This window comes from Oncorhynchus tshawytscha, linkage group LG04 (assembly GCF_018296145.1).
Source record: "Oncorhynchus tshawytscha isolate Ot180627B linkage group LG04, Otsh_v2.0, whole genome shotgun sequence".
Classification (NCBI taxonomy): Eukaryota; Metazoa; Chordata; class Actinopteri; order Salmoniformes; family Salmonidae; genus Oncorhynchus; species Oncorhynchus tshawytscha.
Genome location: NC_056432.1, coordinates 62,810,484 through 62,830,815, shown reverse-complemented (window position 1 = coordinate 62,830,815; position 20,332 = coordinate 62,810,484). Strand labels below are relative to the sequence as shown.

The 20,332-nt window shown below is 41.7% G+C and overlaps 1 protein-coding gene across 1 annotated transcript; it reads left to right on the top strand.

Annotated features, from left to right (window-relative positions):
• Nucleotides 1-369: 369 nt before the first annotated feature.
• On the top strand, nt 370-12,043 carry LOC112249152 (alpha-parvin). The gene is made up of 13 exons (XM_024418841.2): nt 370-666; nt 4,032-4,121; nt 5,147-5,217; nt 5,339-5,441; nt 5,599-5,739; nt 6,745-6,860; nt 6,961-7,019; nt 8,016-8,035; nt 8,176-8,237; nt 8,324-8,392; nt 8,474-8,575; nt 8,682-8,754; nt 11,198-12,043. The coding sequence occupies exons 1-13, from the start codon at nt 531-533 to the stop codon at nt 11,272-11,274; spliced, it is 1,119 nt and encodes a 372-aa protein (XP_024274609.1). The 5' UTR covers nt 370-530; the 3' UTR covers nt 11,275-12,043.
• The last annotated feature ends 8,289 nt before the right edge of the window (nt 12,044-20,332 follow it).

Below are 20,332 nucleotides of genomic sequence, written 5' to 3'. Positions count from 1 at the left end.
CCCCCATTAAGGATAGAGGTTCCTTGAACAAGTTTGTTACACTCCATGTTAAGACTGCAGAACGAGTGTGCTGTATATCATTGGTGATATTTCCTATATTGGCCTTGTTCTAGCCCCATGGAAACTCATGTTTAGCAAAAGTAAAATAAAACTGATGGAGAATTATATTGCTGAAAGTAAATAAATCTGGATAGTGGAAAAATACGTTTGATAATTTCGCTGGACTTAATTTTCCTATGAATATAATCGAAAACCCTCTGATTATTTTATATTATCAGCTCATGCTTCACTATAACGTTATTCCTCATAGCTGGACATAGGCTATCTTATTTTTTCCATATCCATAAAATGTGGGTGGGAACGGGATGTGTACGGGAATCAAATAACAGGGAGAAGTCGGATGGCTGCGCAAATACTTGGAATTCCGTTTCCGTCGTTGTCTATTCCGTAAACTTTGACAAGCAGAAAGTTGTGTTTCTATGATAGGCTACAACAGTCTCAATAGCTTGAATATCCAGTAAAAACTGGAAATGGCTTCTTCGCCACAGAAATCACCTTCTTCTCCCAAATCTCCGACTCCAAAATCACCACCTTCAAGAAAAAAAGATGACTCTTTCCTCGGAAAACTTGGGGGAACTTTGGCCAGAAGAAAAAAGGCAAAAGAAGGTTCGTTCATTAGGCTATATTTTTTTACATTTATTATTAAGGCATCTACATAAAAAGGTTGACATCACGAAAGCTAAAAAATATATAAATAAAATACGATTCCTGTTGAACAGTAAGATACATTAGGCTATATGCTATAAATAGACACATTCCACCGTTTTTTTTCTTCAGAATTAATCATTTTGTTGAATAGATTAAAGACCGTTTTTGCGTGAAAACAAGTTAAGAAACGTTGCTATATGGTGCTTTCATGACAACTGGGAACTCGGAAAAAACTAGGTCAAATCATGGCGTATGTGATCTTCATGTCGGAAATTCGGGGCTCTGGAAAGATGCCCGAGTTCCCGACTGTAAATTCTGAGGTGGAAGAAAAAAAAAACATTCCCAGTCGGAGCTCGTCCCCCCCCCCCAAGTTCCCAGTTGTCTTGAACACACTGAAGAATGAAGTCGGAGATTTCTGAGTTCACAGTTGTTTTGAACGCGGCAATAGTATAAGCCCACGAGTAATTGCTGAGGTGTGTCTATTTCCATGACGTCATTGTGTTATACGACAACGGGGATGGTGATTGAAAGGCCCTCTTCATGTTTGATGTCTGAATCTATCATCAAATAACTGTGATAATAATTTGGATCATTTTGTTTTTGGTGAGGGGGACAGGATCTATTTGAGTTGTATTACATTGTGTTTGTCCAAGCCATAGCAGAAGAAGGCTGTGTGTGTCTGTGTTTACAGTACACATGGCTGAGCTACTGCCATGTAAGGATAAGCGGCTGCTGATATTCCATCACAGATGTGTTCACCAAGGAATGAGGAAAAAGTTGCATGTTCTCTCCAGCACAACCACTGCCTGAGTTCAGACCAGAGGCTGCCAAGGCTTTCATATTTCATAGTTTCACATTTATTTAAATCATACCTTCAATTAAGTATGAATTAGACAAGCACTTGAGTTTTCGTTGAATCTTTTTGGTAAATGAGCAAGCATCAAGTATGATTAAAAGTCTGAAGCACTATTATTTTTTATTTATTTATTTATTTATTTTACCTTTATTTAACCAGGTAGGCAAGTTGAGAACAAGTTCTCATTTACAATTGCGACCTGGCCAAGATAAAGCAAAGCAGTTCGACAGATACAACGACACAGAGTTACACATGGAGTAAAACAAACATACAGTCAATAATACAGTATAAACAAGTCTCTATACAATGTGAGCAAATGAGGTGAGAAGGGAGGTAAAGGCAAAAAAGGCCATGGTGGCAAAGTAAATACAATATAGCAAGTAAAACACTGGAATGGTAGTTTTGCAATGGAAGAATGTGCAAAGTAGAAATAAAAATAATGGGGTGCAAAGGAGCAAAATAAATAAATAAATAAAAATTAAATACAGTTGGGAAAGAGGTAGTTGTTTGGGCTAAATTATAGGTGGGCTATGTACAGGTGCAGTAATCTGTGAGCTGCTCTGACAGTTGGTGCTTAAAGCTAGTGAGGGAGATAAGTGTTTCCAGTTTCAGAGATTTTTGTAGTTCGTTCCAGTCATTGGCAGCAGAGAACTGGAAGGAGAGGCGGCCAAAGAAAGAATTGGTTTTGGGGGTGACTAGAGAGATATACCTGCTGGAGCGTGTGCTACAGGTGGGAGATGCTATGGTGACCAGCGAGCTGAGATAAGGGGGGACTTTACCTAGCAGGGTCTTGTAGATGACATGGAGCCAGTGGGTTTGGCGACGAGTATGAAGCGAGGGCCAGCCAACGAGAGCGTACAGGTCGCAATGGTGGGTAGTATATGGGGCTTTGGTGATAAAACGGATTGCACTGTGATAGACTGCATCCAATTTGTTGAGTAGGGTATTGGAGGCTATTTTGTAAATTGTTTATAATGTTTCTTGGAAGACACTTTGACCCCTTTTTTATTAATTACATTTGAAGCGTATCTTTTGATACAGACATGCCCTACATATACTCCTGAGGGGCATGTGAAAGTGAGTGTGCAGCTGAGCCCCATTCACCAAAATCCTGAACAAATACCGTCCAACCTGGTCCTGTAGGGGTCTGTTCCATGGAGGGCCTCTCCGCTGCCATGACAGCAACATACAGTATTTCAATCATAAGAGCGTTATTGTAAACCATGTTGTGTCTCTGCCTGTGAACTGAGGAGCAGTCCTTTCAGATCAGAGAGACAGAGACAGACAGAGAGGTTTACATTATCCAGATGACGCTTTTGCGTTGGTTATACAATTTGTTGAAGAACCAAATGGATGCAGCTCTTTTAGTGTGAGGAAGGAGGAAGGTGTCTCTGTGGGTTAGGCCTGAACAGCAGAGGGAGATCTTGGTGTTGATTACTAACAGGATGTTGACATCTCCAGGGGGCGCTTTCTCTGTTTTGGAGGAAACTGAAAAAAAAACATAGCGTAGTTTGTTCTGCAGGCCTTTATCACGTTATGTTATGCAGCTCTGCATCAGTGCTATAGATCTTACTGACATATCAACTGGTCCGGACAGGAACTAGCAGCGCTGGCACCATGGCCAGACAGAGTGGTCAGGTTGTCACATCACCTGTGTGAATTCCCCACATGTGCCAATTTGCACAACGCCAGGCGAGGTAAGTGAAATGATCAGGGAAGGAGGCGGATGCTCAGGACAGCAGCGTGAGACCGAGCCTAGATCTATGAACGCCTAGCAACTGGATGGAGAGGATGGCCTTGTCCTGTGTGGGGCGATGTGTCTCAGAGAGAAAGCTTTTTTCAAAGAGGTAATGGCTATCAGCATGGTCTGAGCTATCAGAGCAACTGACCATGAATGCTTAGTTAATAGACATACACTCTCTTACATCTCCTCCAATTTACGGTAATAGTGTGATTGGCTCATTCTGGGAATCTCCCCATGTAGTATTATCACTGGCTACAATGAGGCGCTTCATCTTATTGATCAAAGCTAGACTGAGCTCTCTTTCTCCTGGCTAACCCGAACGTGACCAAAGATAGCCGGTTATAATTAGAGACATGCGTTGTGAGCCAACTCTTCCTGGTAAGACCAATGTGCCATAATACTGACAACCTGGCATGAAGAGCACAGCTTAACCTGAAGAAAAGAGCCCTAAATTGGGTGGAATGAGTGTAGAGGACAACCTTAGGTGAGTGGAGGAAAGACTCACTCTCTCTGTTATTTGTGTACATGTGAGCTTTACTGCTGAGATGATGAGGGCCAATGTTGTGTGTTGCTGATGCTACTTGACTTGCCCTCCGATTTTCTCTGCTGGACACATTTTTTGTGCCTATTAACTCAATGGAGGTCTCAGCACAGTTGTATAATAATTAGCCTGTCACACATTGAGTCACGCCACTAAAGGTCTCTGCTTCTCTGCTTTTGCAGTGTCTGAGCTCCAGGAGGAGGGCATGAATGCCATCAACCTGCCACTCAGCCCCATCCCCTTTGAGCTGGACCCAGAGGACACCATGCTGGGTAAGGCCTCCACCTTCACTCCTGCAGTGTATCGCATGCCCACGCGCACAGACACACACACACATGCTCTCTCTTTCTCGCTCTTTCAAATCAAATCCAATTTTATTTGTCACATGCGCCGAATACAACAAGTGTAGACCTTACCATGGAATGCTTACTTACAAGCCCTTAACCACCATTGCAGTTCAAGAAGAGTTAAGAAAATATTTACCAAATAAACTCAAGTAAAAAGTAACACAATGACGAGGCTATATACAGGGAGTACCGGTACCGAGTCAGTGTGCAGGGGTACAGGTTAGTTGAGGTCATTTTTTACAGCAGTTTTATGGCTTGAGGGTAGAAGCTGTTAAGGAGGTGTTTGGTCCTAGACTTGGCGCTCCGGTACCGCTTGCCGTGTGGTAGCAGAGAAAATAGTTTATGACTTGGGTGACTGGAGTCTCTGACAATTTAATGGGCTTTCCTCTGACACCGCCTATTATACAGGTCCTGGATGGCAGGAAGCTTGACCCCAGTAATGTACTGGGTCGTATGCACTGTCTTCTGTAGCGCCTTACGATCAGATGCTGAGCAGTTGCCATACCAGGTGGTGATGCAACCGGTCAGGATGCTCTCGATGGTGCAGCTGTAGAACCGTTTGAGGATCTGGGGACCCATGCTACATATTTTCAGTCTCCTGAGGGGGAAAAGGTTTTGTTGTGTCTTCTTCACGACTGTCTTGGTGTTTTTGGACCATGATAGTTCGTAGCTGATGTGGACAACAAGGAGCTTGAAACTCTCGAGCTGCTCCACTACAGCCCTGTTGATGTTAATGGGGGCCTGTTTGGCTCACCTTTTCCTGTAGCCCACGATCAGCTCCTTTGTCTTGCTCACATTGAGGGAGAGGTTGTTGTCCTGGCACCACACTGCCAGTTCTCTGACCTCCTCCCTGTAGGCCATCTTCATCGTTGTGTCGTCAGCAAACTCTCATGCTCTTTCACATTGTCTATATTCTAAACGTGTGTGTGTGTGTGTGTGTGTGGTTCTAGAGGAGAATGAGGTCCGCACCATGGTTGACCCTAACTCCAGGAATGACCCCAAACTGCAAGAACTGATGAAGGTGTGAGATAGAAAATGACTGCCGTATTTCACAATCAAAGCATTGGAAAGCGATATTATGGGCCTTATGAACGTACAGTTTGTATGTGCCTGTTAATTTCTATATAAGGTTTTGTATGCAGGTACTCATAGACTGGATCAATGATGTGCTGGTGGGGGAGAGAATCATTGTCAAAGACCTGGCTGAGGACCTCTACGATGGGCAGGTTCTGCAGAAACTCTTTGGTAAATTATTTCATTCCCTCCAAAACATCCCTTCTATGCTTGCAATGCAGCACATTCTCTTCTGGTATTTGTCTGATTCCAAATTGGATTTGATGGTCCTCCCTGTGTTCTCGTTGTATGTGACAATAAAACATATTTATTTATCTTTGTATTACAGAGAAGCTGGAGGGTGAGCGGCTGAATGTGGCTGAGGTGACCCAGTCTGAGATAGCCCAGAAGCAGAAGTTGCAGACAGTTCTGGAGAAGATCAACGACACTCTGAAGGTCTCAATCAGAAACATCAAATGGACCATTGACTGTAGGTGACATGTTTCACAGAGCGCTGTTTCACTCGAATCCCCGGTATTCTATTAATTTGTTAATAAACCATTTGTAATGTGTTGATCAAAATTATAATTATGCCAATGGTGTGTGTATAAGACAATGTAAAGGTAATGTAATAAGGTCATTATTTTTTTTACCCTGCTTGTTTGGTCATTTTGTTGGGTGACAGAGAGGCACAGAGAAAGTTCACATTGGACTAATCTGCACCCTGCTGACCCTCTGACATTATGACCATAGAAGTAATCCCTGTCTCAAGTGGTGGGAGGTCAAGGTACACAGCAGGTCAACTAAAAAAATTCCTTTTTCAATTCGATTTTTTGCCATGTTTATTTTTTAACAATATGCTGAAGCCATGTTTTTTTTCTACATTGGTTTATTGTTCTTTAGTGTATTGCAACCTTCTAATTCTCTTAAATTTCAGTTTAATTTTCGGTTTATCCTTTGTAGATGATCTAAAAGCACTTGAGGAAATCAATAGGATTGTTTCTGACTGTGATCAAAGGACCGCTAATCCCTTTGTTTTTCACTCACATCCTCCCATACAGGTTCTCTAAATAGTAAATGTAATATTTTTGTGGTAAATGAGCATGTTTGGAATTCCATCTTTCAAGAAGCTGTAGTTTGCAGCTCGGTGTATCAGTCACATGAATCGCTTTGACACAACAGACAACAAGAATGGAATTGGTTGTAACAGTTTTCTAACAAAGGCACATTACATCTACCCCAAAGACACAAGTTTAGTTTGTTTCCCTTACATGGAGTTCATCGTTTTGTTTTTGACCTTTGTTTAACCTTCAACTTGGCATTGTGAAAGCTGAGAGTCGCCTATCTTGCTAATTGTGAAAAAAGAGAATTCCTTATCTGAACCCTGCTCCAGTGCACCAGCGTGTGCATCATCTGTTTAATGAGAATGCCCAGTGGATGTACTATAACATTCCTCTCGTTCCTTCCCTCTTTCCTTTCCTATGTTCTCCCCTAGCTGTCCATGCTAAAAGCATCGTAGCCATTCTCCATTTATTGGTGGCGCTGTCTCAGCACTGCCGCGCCCCCATCCGCCTACCTGATCATGTGTCCATTCAAGTTGTGGTTGTACAGGTATAGTCCTTTCCTGATACATTTTGTACTATGAAAAGGGAAACCATGAAAAAAAGTGAAATATTTGTCAAATGTCATAATTGTCTGTTTTTCCCTACAGAAACGGGAGGGGATCCTGCAGTCTCGCCAGGTTCAGGAAGAGATCACAGGGAACACGGAGTATGTCTTCACTGTCATCCTTTTTAACTAACTATGTGCAGATGTCTGTCTTCCACAAGGCCTTTATCAGACCCTCAGGGTATAAAGAGAAAATGTTGGAAAATTGTTTACAGTGGCAGCCAAGAAAATGAAGGCCAATGTTTAAGGAAAGATGGCTTTAGAAACTTGTCAGTGAAGATTATGTTAATTGTATCATTTGCTTTCCATGTTCGAAGTTAATGAAGGTATAAGTATGAGGGATGAGAACTGAACACAATCATGTACTTTGCCTTGGAAAGGTCATTCAAAACAAGGTGATTATAGGGCGAGTCACATGTCTGTAAATATCTGTTTACAAATTAGTCAGCAAATGAGTCCGCTGGGCATTGAAGCAGTTGGAACAATTGAGGGACTGATGAGGGGAATGGAACGGCCTCTCCCGGTCTCGCGTTAAAGCGGAAAGACAATGCGGACACGCCAACACCTTGGGGGGTTGATATGGACAGTTGGAGCCCCATGCTGATGGGCAGATTTAGTGAGGGGAGGAGGGTTTGGGGGTTCTGCTCCTGCCAGCCACACCACTGCTTTATGGAGCTGCATCTGATTAATAGTGGTCCAACGGGTGCAAATCAGCTCTGGAGATAAGAGGGAGGGGGCCCTGGGCTGTTGTCCTGCAAGGGGCAGCAGCTGCTCAAGCATGTCTCTGCCGGGGAAGATTGGACCGTGAAGACAAGCCACTGCCTCCCGGGCACATGTCCACCAGGCAGGCCCACCACACAGCGTTTGATCGGACCGCTCCTGGGATAGAACCACAACGCAAATCTCTTTGTTTGTCTTTCCGCCTGGCTTTCTTGATTAGACCATCTGCATTCAGTTAATATTTTCCAGTTTAAACAAAGTCCTAGTTAATTTTTTCTTCTCATTTGAACTTGTCTGTTTCATCTAATGTCGTTCTCCAGCGCTGTGATTACACAGTACGATACCAGTGCTGAAATACTTTGTTCTCTTCTCTTGCAGGGCTCTATCAGGAAGACATGGTAAGCATTTTCAAAATGTGTCATATTACCATGTATTAATTTGAGTTAATTAGCCATTACATTATTACTATTGTATTACTTCTGTGTTACTAAAATGAACATTCTGTTATTGTAATCATTTAACCTCTATTCAATTTCAGAGCGAGATGCGTTTGACACTTTGTTTGACCATGCACCAGACAAGCTGAATGTGGTGAAAAAGGCAAGTCTCCATCCTAATTCGAAAAATCGAAGGTATTCATTGTTTGTGTAACATTAAAATTGACTGAATACCTGCCCTTCTTGCAGACTCTGATCACCTTTGTGAACAAGCACTTGAACAAGTTGAACCTGGAGGTGTCTGAATTGGACACACAGGTGAGATTACTTTGTTTCCCTTTTAATATACCTGCTTATGAACATGGTCGTTATTGGTATGTTGTTCTACCTGTCATGCAGTTTGCTGATGGTGTGTACCTGGTGTTACTGATGGGACTGCTTGAGGGCTACTTTGTTCCTCTCTTCAACTTCTTCCTAACGCCAGAGCATTTTGACCAAAAGGTAGGCTACATTGTGAATCGGACTAATTTTCATCTCTTACAAATAGTTTACAGTGAGCTGCTTACTGGACTGGCATGGCTCATGCTGGATCTCTTTTCCCATATAGGTGCACAATGTGGCTTTCTCCTTTGAGCTGATGCAAGATGGCAGCCTGGAGAAACCCAAGCCACGGGCAGAGGGTGGGTGACTTCATTCTGTACACATACAGTGGGGCAAAAAAGTATTTAGTCAGCCACCAATTGTGCAAGTTCTCCCACTTAAAAAGATGAGAGAGGCCTGTAATTTTCATCATAGGTACACTTCAACTATGACGGACGAAATTAGAGAAAAAAAAGTCCAGAAAATCACATTGTAGGATTTTTAATGAATTTATTTGCAAATTATGGTGGAAAATAAGTATTTGGTGAATAACAAAAGTTTATCTTAATACTTTGTTATATACCCTTTGTTGGCAATGACAGGTCAAACGTTTTCTGTAAGTCTTCACAAGGTTTTCACACACTGTTGCTGGTAATTTGGCCCATTCCTCCATGCAGATCTCCTCTAGAGCAGTGATGTTTTGGGGCTGTTGCTGGGCAACACGGACTTTCAACTCCCTCCAAAGATTTTCTATGGGGTTGAGATCTGGAGACTGGCTTGGCCACTCCAGGACCTTAAAATGCTTCTTACGAAGCCACTCCTTTGTTGCCCGGGCGGTGTGTTTGGGATCATTGTCATGCTTAAAGACCCAGCCATGTTTCATCTTCAATGCCCTTGCTGATGGAAGGAGGTTTTCACTCAAAATCTCACGATACATGGCCCCATTCATTCTTTCCTTTACACGGATCAGTCATCCTGGTCCCTTTGCAGAAAAACAGCCCCAAAGCATGATGTTTCCACCCCCATGCTTCACAGTAGGTATGGTGTTCTTTGGATGCAACTCAGCATTCTTTGTCCTCCAAACACGACGAGTTGAGTTTTTACCAAAAAGTTCTATTTTGGTTTCATCTGACCATATGACATTCTCCCAATCTTCTTCTGGACCATCCAAATGCTCTCTAGCAAACTTCAGACGGGCCTGGACATGTACTGGTTTAAGCAGGGGGACACGTCTGGCACTGCAGGATTTGAGTCCCTGGCGGCGTAGTGTGTTACTGATGGTAGGCTTTGTTACTTTGGTCCCAGCTCTCTGCAGGTCATTCACTAGGTCCCCCCGTGTGGTTTTGGGATTTTTCCTCACCGTTCTTGTGATCATTTTGACCCCACGGGGTGAGATCTTGCGTGGAGCCCCAGATCGAGAGATTATCAGTGGTCTTGTATGTCTTCCATTTCCTAATAATTGCACCCACAGTTGATTTCTTCAAACCAAGCTACTTACCTATTGCAGATTCAGTCTTCCCAGCCTGGTGCAGGTCTACAATTTTGTTTCTGGTGTCCTTTGACAGCTCTTTGGTCTTGGCCATAGTGGAGTTTGGAGTGTGACTGTTTGAGGTTGTGGACAGGTGTCTTTTATACTGATAACAAGTTCAAACAGCCTCTTAAAGAAGAAGTTACAGGTCTTTTAGAGCCAGAAATCTTGCTTGTTTGTAGGTGACCAAATACTTATTTTCCACCATAATTTGCAAATAAATTCATTAAAAATCCTACAATGTGATTTTCTGGATTTTTTTTCCATTTTGTCTGTCATAGTTGAAGTGTACCTATGATGAAAATTACAGGCCTCTCTCATCCTTTTAAGTGGGAAAACTTGAACAATTGGTGGCTGACTAAATACTTTTTTGCCCCACTGTACATTGTTTCTGAAAGAAAGATATGTGACAACAGAATTTCAACATTTTGTATTAAGGGATAAAAAAATTAAATTGCCAATATTTTTCCCTTGGGGCAGTATTCACTCAACACTCTATATATAATCAGAGCATGCTTTCTAATCATAACAACCAAGAGAGAGTGCACATATTTCCATTTTAGTCATTCAGCAGACACTCTTATCCAAAGCGAATTATAGGCACTACTTTGCTCAAGCACAAATCAACAGAATTTTCACCTAGTCTGTCGGCTTGGGGAATCGAACCAGCAACCTTTCAGTTACTGGCCCAACGCTTTTAACCGCTAGGCTACCTGCTGCCCTATTTGATGTGGGATTACTTTTCCCCCTGGGTATTACTATGTGACCGTTGTGTTAATTGAACTGAGGCCTGTAATAGTTTTAATGGTACGGTCAAGCACCAGTGAGTGGCACATGATGACTGCATTGGGCTGTAACATTTAAGTGTTCCCCTTTAGCTTTGATTTAAAGGTGGTTGCATGCCAAATTATAGCAATAGGCCTACTTAGAGCGCACTGCAATCAAAACAGCTTCATGGAAGCATCTGTTTTTATAATGCATCTTTCCTCACAGCGTAGCTGAAAGAGGCCAGTTTTGCCTCACTGGATGTAATGGGCTAATGTAGATCTTATAGGTGTTGTGTCTTAAGTATACAGTAGCTAGCAACAGGAGCTGGTTCCAATTACAGGCAATGTTTGAAGAAGGTATCATATAGCATGTAAATCGTAGCTCTGTATCTGGGTCATTTTAGATTATTTTCCAGTAAATGTTTCCCAGACTAAAGTCTGCCTTTGGTTTTTCTGATCTTTTGGCAGATATTGTGAACTGTGACCTGAAGTCTACTCTGAGGGTACTCTACAACCTCTTCACCAAATACAGAAATGTGGAATAAAGACGGGAGCTTCACCGTTCATTCAGTTATATTGACGTATCTATCAAGCAAATGCCCTGTTTAGATGTATATTTCAGGGCAAACACGATGCATCTAATAGGGAGAGCACACCTGTGTTAGCTTTGTCCTGCTGAAGGCTCACTAAAACACAAGTACAGCACAGAATGTTGTAAAGTACTTGGATATGAAAAGACAGATATATTTCAGTATTATTGAAGGTTAACTTAATGAGTTGTTGATTATGCCGTCGTATTGTTGAGTCATTGCCATGTTGAATTGTTCTTGCCCATGTCATTCCGGGCCGAAACCGTTTGAAGTCTACTTGGATTCATTTCCGACTACATGAAGGATCAGAATATAGATGTATTGAATGTATGACAACTGAGTTTGTGCTTATCAAAGTATTTACTTCCCATCTTTTGAAAGAAATCAGAAGTTTTGAATTGGCTCAGAATGTTTTTGATTTTTGGGCTTATAACGCAGTGGCACCCCATAGTACGCACTATTAATTTATATACTGCCACGCTGCATATCTTTACCTTTGTTTGGTTTATGTCTAATTTTATATATTTTAATACTGGTCATTGTGCTTTAAAAATAGCCTACCTTTTAGTGACATTTTGGCTCATCATTTACCAAAGAAAGTATTTTAGATAAATGATATGAAGCTGTTAGTCTTAAAAATATTTTGTACTTATCCAAAGCATGATGTATGGCTAATTTTGACTATTTGTTTATAATCTATTCATAAAAAAGGTTTGTAAAGTAATGTTCCAGAGCAGTGTTTACTAAAACTACAGAACAGCAAGACCCGAGTACAGTGCCAGTTTCAAGAGTGGAGTATGAATTCAAACGATAAAACATACACTATATTCAACAGAACTAGCTAGTAGTGCTGAGAATGTAGTGTGGTAATTTGACCAAAATTGATTCCATTGTGTACTTTAATTTGAAGGTCGTAATCATTTCTTTCTATGTTGTGGTCTGAGTGCAGTTTTGATTATGGGCCTTGTGCTGTAGCAAACTTGTGGCATTCCTTCCCATGGAAACTTGTATGCTCTGTGTTGTTAATATGCCATCTCATCAAGTGAAATATAGAAGAGCACAAGAAAATGTGGCACAGGGGTCTAAGGCACTGCATCTCAGTGCTAGAGGTGTCACTACAGACATTCTGACCGGCTGTGATTGGGAGTCCAATAGGGCGTCGCGCAATTGGCCCAGCGTCGTCCAGGTTTGGCCGGTGTAGTCCGTCATTGTAAATAAGAATTTGTTCATAACTGACTTGCCTTTTTTAAATACATTTTTTAAATACCATCAGGATTTGGTGGTTTTAACATAACTTTACCCAACTTTCATTACACCTGACATTGTACCGTTTCATAGACAAATAATACTGTATGGGACTGTGGATGTTGGGGGAAGTGGCTGCTTTACAATGAGAACTTAGCTTACAGTATTCCCAAGAAGTAGAGGTGCTCTACATGCAATTCATGAATGAATTTGCTTACCACACACTGACGGAGTGGCTTTGCTAAGTGCTTAGCTGCGAATAGGAAGGTCACATTTTTCCTTTGAGTAACAACACTACTGAGCACCGCACATAATGCATGACAAGGGTACAATAGAAGTTTCAGTGGAATTTCTTTGTGCCTGATTTGATCTATGTAGCATGTTTCTTTTATTTAATTGCTTCTTTTTAGGAATTGAAATTCACTTCTTTCAATTTACAGACACTTAAGATTAGTTAAGATGCTCTTAGTGTGTCATGTCAACTAATTTAATTCAGCACAGAAATGAGTGAGAGGAGAAATGAGTGTGTTACCTAAAGTAGAAAATACTCATAGCTCCGTTCTTTGTTTTCTTGATATTTCTGTTTTTACTCTTGGTCATATCTCTTGTGAACTGAGTTGCTATCTTTCTATACATCATACTGTATAACCTCTGACCCTCTGTCTTCATCTTGCTTTTTGTGGTGCGTTTAACAAATACCACTATTTCCATGAATAGAAGCTCAGAACTGAAGGCTTAGACCTTTGGGGGAGAATGTGACAATGTATTTCGGTACTTCATTGTTCTGACACATTTCTGGTCATGCTATTATCAGTCAAGCCCAGAGACTAAGAGCTCTGCGTTTTCATCAGAAAGCTGAAATGACCATCCATAATCAACCATTGTGCGCAAAGGTGTTTTGAACAGGAGCCTTTGCAGCCATTAAAGTAATTACCCTCCCATCGCATCTTCTACATCCCTCCCTCCATTCATTATATCAAATAAGCCTCTACGCATGACTAACAGACATGATACTCTCTTGCCTCTGTAGTGTAAGAGCTGCTCTTATGCTGAGAAAACAGACGCACACACAAAAGGTGAGGTAAGAAGTGAGGAATACTACTGATAAGTGGTTCATAGTTATTACAGGGTTGGCACTTTATGTTGGCATCTATTGATTGGCACCACGGATTCTGATCTGAAAGAGTGAATTGGTCCTTCATTGAAGTTACTTGAAAGCTCCTATTTTCTATGTAGCATATGGGTGTAAAGGCTTTACCTTGTACTCCTTTTGTATGGATGGTTTGTTACATTTCTTGCTGAAGATTGCTTAAGCCATTTTCCCTGTGTGCAATCACTTTTTTCCTTTCCATGATTCTTCACACATATTTCAACAATAGATGGAAGATATTGATTTATGTTTGGTAAGAGTTTTGAGATTTTCTGTAATTAAATCCGGTCAAGAGATTAGCAGATAGGCAGCAATGCATATCACGTTTAGAGACACATCATTCCTGTTTGTTGCTTAAAGACATTTCTAAAGGGAGAGATTCTTAATTTGCTTAAAGATGTGCAGCACTAAAGTGATTTTTTTCTAGATGGCAGGACATGAAACTCTGCTTTAAAAACATGCTTTTGTGTGATACCGTAAAACCCTCTGCCTCATACAATCTGCACTCCCATCTGGTTTTAATCACATTTTAGAAATCGGTTATGCCATAATCTCTCTCTAATGGCTGTGGTTTACTGGCAGATACCTTCTGCTGAATAGACAGTGAAGTTTGTAGATGGAAAGTCCTGCTCGGTTTAGATTAATCTACAGTTGAAGTCGGAAGTTTACATACACTTAGGTTGGAGTTGTTAAAACACATTTTTCAACCACTCCACAAATTTCTTGTTAACAAACTATAGTTTTGGCAAGTCTGTTAGGACATGTAATTTTTTCAACAATTGTTTACAGACAGATTATTTCACTTATAATTCACTGTATCACAATTCCAGTGGGTCAGAGTTTTACATACACTGTTTTTTTTTACCCCCTTTTCTCCCCAATTTCATGCTGTCCAATTGTTGTAGTAGCTACTATCTTGTCTCATCGTCTCTCCCGAGCCCGTACGGGAGTTGTAGCGAAGGTTGAAAGTCATGCATCCTCCGATACACAACCCAACCTAGCCGCACTGCTTCTTAACACAGCGCGCATCCAACCCGGAAGCCAGCCGCACTAATGTGTCGGAGGAAACACCGTGCACCTTGGTTAGCGCGCACTGTGCCCGGCCCGCCACAGGAGCCACTGGTGTGCGATGAGACAAGGACATCCCTACCGACCAAGCCCTCCCTAACCTGGACGACGCTAGGCCAATTGTGCGTCGCCCCATGAACCTCCCGGTCGCGGCCGGTTACGACAGAGCCTGGGCGCGAACCCAAACTCTCTGATGGCACAGCTGGCGCTGCAGTACAGCGCCCTTAACCACTGCGCCACCCGGGAGGCGTACGTACACTATGTTGACTGTGCCTTTAAACAGCTTGGAAAATTCCAGAAAATGATGTCATGGCTTTAGAAGCTTCTGATAGGCTAATTGACATAATTTGATTCAATTGGAGGTGTACCTGTGGATGTATTTCAAGGCCTACCTTCAAACTCAGTGCCTCTTTGCTTGACATCATGGGAAAATCAAAAGAAATCAGTAGACCTCCAAAAGTCTGGTTCGTCCTTGTGAGCAATTTCCAAACGCCTGAAGGTACCACGTTCATCTATACAAACAATAGTACGCAAGTATAAACACCATGGGATCGCGCAGCCGTCATACCGCTCAGGAAGGAGACACGTTCTGTCTCCTAGAGATGAACGTACTTGGGTGGGAAATGTGCAAATCAATCCCAGAACTACAGCAAAGGACCTTGTGAAGATGCTGGAGGAAACAGGTACAAAAGTATCTGTATCCACTGTAAAACGAGTCCTATATCGACATAACTTGAAAGGCTGCTTAGCAAGGAAGAAGCCACTGCTTCAAAACCACCATAAAAAAGCCAGACTACGGTTTTGCAACTGCACATGGGGACAAAGATTGTACTTTTTGGAGAATTGTGCACTGGTCTGATGAAACACAAATAGAACTGTTTGGCCATAATGACCATTGTTATGTTTGGAGGAAAAAGGGGGAGGCTTGCAACCCGAAGAACACCATCCCAACCGTGAAGGAAGTTAAAGCTTGGTCGCAAATGGGTCTTTCAAATGGACAATGACCCCAAGCATACTTCCAAAGTTGTGGCAAAATGGCTTAAGGACAACAAAGTCAAGGTATTGGAGTGGCCATCACAAAGCCCTCACCTCAATCCTATATAAAATTTGTGGGCAAAACTGAAAAAGCGTATGCGAGCAAGGAGGCCTACAAACCTTACTCAGTTACTCCAGCTCTGTCAGGAGGAATGGGCCAAAATTCACCCAACGTATTGTGGGAAGCTTGTGGAAGGCTACCTGAAATGTTTGACCCAAGTTAAACAATTTAAAGTCAAATACTACCAAATACTAATTGAGTGTATGTAAACTTCTGACCCACTGGGAATGTGATGAAAGAAATAAAAGCTGAAATAAATCATTCTCTACTGTTATTCTGACATTTCACATTCTTAAAATAAAGTGGTGATCCTAACTGACCTAAGACAGGGAATTTTTACTAGGATTAAATGTCAGGAATTGTGAAAAACTGAGTTTAAAATGTTTGGCTAAGATGTATGTAAACTTCCGACTTCAACTGTATCTGTTTTACATGCAATGCTGTGAAAGAAAAACACTATTTCAATGAATGTGTTGACCAGGACTTATGTGTCTTATTTAATGATTACCAGTTACCTCTTTAAGAAGTTACCTCTTCAAGAAGTTAATATCCTTTGTGGGGGGGTAATCACATTTCCAGACAAACCTATAGCTGTAGCTGTTCTGCGTTCTATTTACATTGTGTCAGGTTACTACAAAACAGACAATTAATTAACTCATCCACTCTCCCTTGCTATTTGTATTGATCTGGCAGAGAGTGTAATTATGAAGAGATAAGATATGTGAATAAAGATAGCGCCTGGTCTGTTCTTCTCAATGCAGGGTAGGGTTGGTAGGATTCATGCTTACTGTATAATGGTCTTCCAGTACCTTAGGAGTTGTACTCAAAGAAGAAAATGTTCTCCACATGGTTGCACACTTATCCTTCATGTGATGTGATTCAGAATTAGCACATAGTCCTCTATGATGAGACAACAATGAAAGGATCTGCATGGCCACGTTGGCTGCATCATGTGATGGGGTCCTTGTTGTTCTCTGTAGTGCAGGATTGGTACATTGACATGCCTCTGACTACCAGGATGACCATCAAAGGCAGCAGGCATCGATCCATATCTTCAAACACTGCATTATGGAATTGAATTAAAGAGAAATTTAGTGCACAAACATTTAGACATCAAAACCTCAGCTGTTGCCTGGAGACTAGTGAAACTGGCTAAGTGTCTGCACCCTCAGAGAGAGAGAGATAGAGAGAGAGAAAGAGAGAGAGGACGAACGGATGGACGTGCAGATTGTCTGTATGTATGTCAGTTCAGAGGGTAAGAATGGTAAGGAGTGAAATTGCCCCTCCTTGTGAGAGGCCCAAGTGTACCCTGTTATCCACTGTCTGTAATTCAGTCTGCCTGCTGAATTCACTGCTGGAGTATGCAGTAATTCAAGTTTTGCCCTTTGTCACAATTTGGCCTTTTGTCAAGGCACTTTTTTGCTGTCAATTACTATTGAATATTCATTTATATACACAGATAAATATATTTTCCAACTTTGAGTTTACATCATAATTTCCCAGCTTAATATTCAGCATGAAAAATTACATCCTCATACTTCATTGTTTTCAACTGTCTTCAATTTCTCATTGTTCAATACATCACAATGATTGGTCATGGAAAGTTAATTTGAAGTGGGGGCTGTGTACAGTGTTGAAAGTTTTAAGGTCACATGAAGTTGGACCTTAGAGAGAGAACATTTGCAATAATGTGTCAGTCGTTGACTGAGCTCTGGCTCTACTATGGCCTGGTCATACTGTACTATGTGTTATTGACTGTACGTTTGTTTAACCCATGTGTAACTCTGTGTTTGTGTCGCACTTTCTTTGCTTTATCTTGGCCAGGTCGCGGTTGTAAATGAGAACTTGTTCTCAACTGGCTTACCTGGTTAAATAAAGGTAAAATAAAAAATAAATAAAATAAAAGTAGTCGACATATGCAGCTCACTCAATGTTCCTTAGTATGTTCACAAAGCACTGTTTCTAAGTGACCACAAGATGGCATCTGCTAACACAGTTGGTTTGTTTGCATGATGCACTTGAATGTCTATAGTTCCCAAACAAACTCCAACGCATGTCCAATTTTGGCCAATGTCAACACAAAAATGGCCACACACTATGATATACTGTTTTGTTATAATAATTTAACCTTCAGGTGTTGAGGAATCATTCTGGTATTTCATTTTCAGAAAAACATTTAATTTAATTTGAAATCAATTTAAGTGATCCTATTGACCCAGAGCCACCTTAGGTATGACCAATTTCTCTATATATTTTGATTGAAATTTTGTGAGCTTTTTCCACCAGAGAGAATGGTCCTCAGCTCCTTGCTAACCCCTCTCTTATCTTCTAATAAAGCGAATCAGTGTGCCGTCAAAGCAGAGAGCCAGTGATGGTCTGCACCTGCCCTCCCAGGGTTGCCTGATTAGGAGAGGTCGGAGGGCAGGGCAGCCGGTTCACCTCTCTCCCCAACCAGCAGCACCTCAGGCCTCCCCTGGAGCAGAGGCTCCAGAAGGCTCCAGTTCAAAGCCCTGCCACACTAGACCTGTAGGGCCTTATCTGCCCTGGTGTCAGGCAGCAGGCAGCTATCCCTGGAGGCTTCTGTAGTGACAAATGGTACTGTAGAGCGCAAATCCTTGTCTGGGGTAAGACCTATGTAGTCAACAATGAATGAGAAATGTGTCATATAAAAAGAGTGGCCTGTTTGAATTAATATTCTAAACTTTTTAAAGATGTCAATGTTAAAAACAATGATCCGTGAATGAATACATATTTATTACAAATTAGGGCTGAATAGAATCTAACAGGATATTGATGTCCACTGCTGAAATACCAATATATTTCTTTGATACAATTACAATTATATTTGGCGTATGTTTGGTTCCATCAATTGTCCCTGAATTATGGGAATGCCCCCCCCCCAACTAAAATCCTTGCTGTGAGGTTTCTGTCCTCCCTTATTCCACCCCCACTCCTATTGCTCTGTGGCCACACCCAGTCATAAAATAGTTTGAAGGCTGTGTGTGAATAAGGGGGTGGGGACAGAAACCTGCAATGTCTGTTTTGGGGTAAACAGTTCAGCCGTGTTGAGCACTGTCTTCTCCCCTCACCACATGCAGTGGTCCTTTGTTACAATGCACACAGATTCAATGATTAGTCTAGGTAAAATTTGCCAGCGGAGACACACAAGAATTTCAGATGTTACATTTTCACGCTAACACTTTTATGGCTTCATTATGACATGTAATATCTATTGAAATGTGTACTATTAACTCAGTTTAACTTGTTCACCTACACATAGGAAGGAATAAGGAATAACAACACATTCTACACTGAAATTAGTGTTGGTTCAATATTGTACCTTGTCAAATGCCGTCCAAACTGGGTACAAACATGCACACACACACACACATTTTCATATGGCCACATTTCCTGGATGCAATCTGCCAGGCGACTCATGTGCCCGATAAGGCAATGAGAACTGGCTCTGATGTAAGGCTATGAACCATTTTACAGTTTGCCATTATGCTGGGATCCATCGGTGGGCTTCCTGGATATGCAGGGCTAATATTTAACAAGGAGCTTGTGAAACACTGTCGACAGATGACCCCATGGCTGTGAATGAATCACCGCTGTGACTGTACTCAGGTGTTGGTGTGGTGTCACATGTGCTGTGCTAGCAGAGTTTGTTCCTCCAGGGCTTGCTGCATTTGCATAGATAAGACTCCCTTTTGATGGTTAATAGGTTGGTATTGAGGGAACAGACACCACCCTGGAGAAGAGAGAAGCTGATAAGATAAGGGGCCCTTGGAAAGCAGACATGCAGTCGGTGGTTAAGAATCACAGCTTAAAGTAGAGCTCCCCCAAGATTATGCAATTGAGACTGCCTGATATAAGGAATATGGAAGTGAACCACAATTTAAATGAAATTGCAAATGAGGATGTTGTTGACTGGCAATCCACGTGTGTGTGATACTATCTATAGTTCAAGAGCAAAACCCCACCTCTCTCCCTCTTCACCCACCTCTCTCTCTTGCCTGCTCTCTTCCTCTGTCTCTCTTTTCTAAACATGCACAGACAGGTGTTACAAGTGTTGATGGATGTCTTCAAAAAGCCAGCCATTCATCTTCATAGATCTCTCTTTTTATAAGAATTGGTGTCAAAACATTGCCTCCTAATGGATGGCTTGCACGGACACGATCAGACATGTAGCCCAAACCAGGTTTGCTGTAAGCAAACTTGCTCTATGTTCTTTGACATGTCTTATGATTGTCTGCTCTCCCATATTACCAGTTTGTACTTCATAATTCCCCCCATGTGGTTGTGTGGTGGCACTGGCATGGTTCTCTCCACAGGCTCACAAGGTCTAGCCAACAGTTCTATCCTGCTTGTGTCTCAGATTATACTGTATTGAAGATATAGTTCTGAATATATGAGTCCTACTGATGTTACATTTACAACACATGCAGCTACCA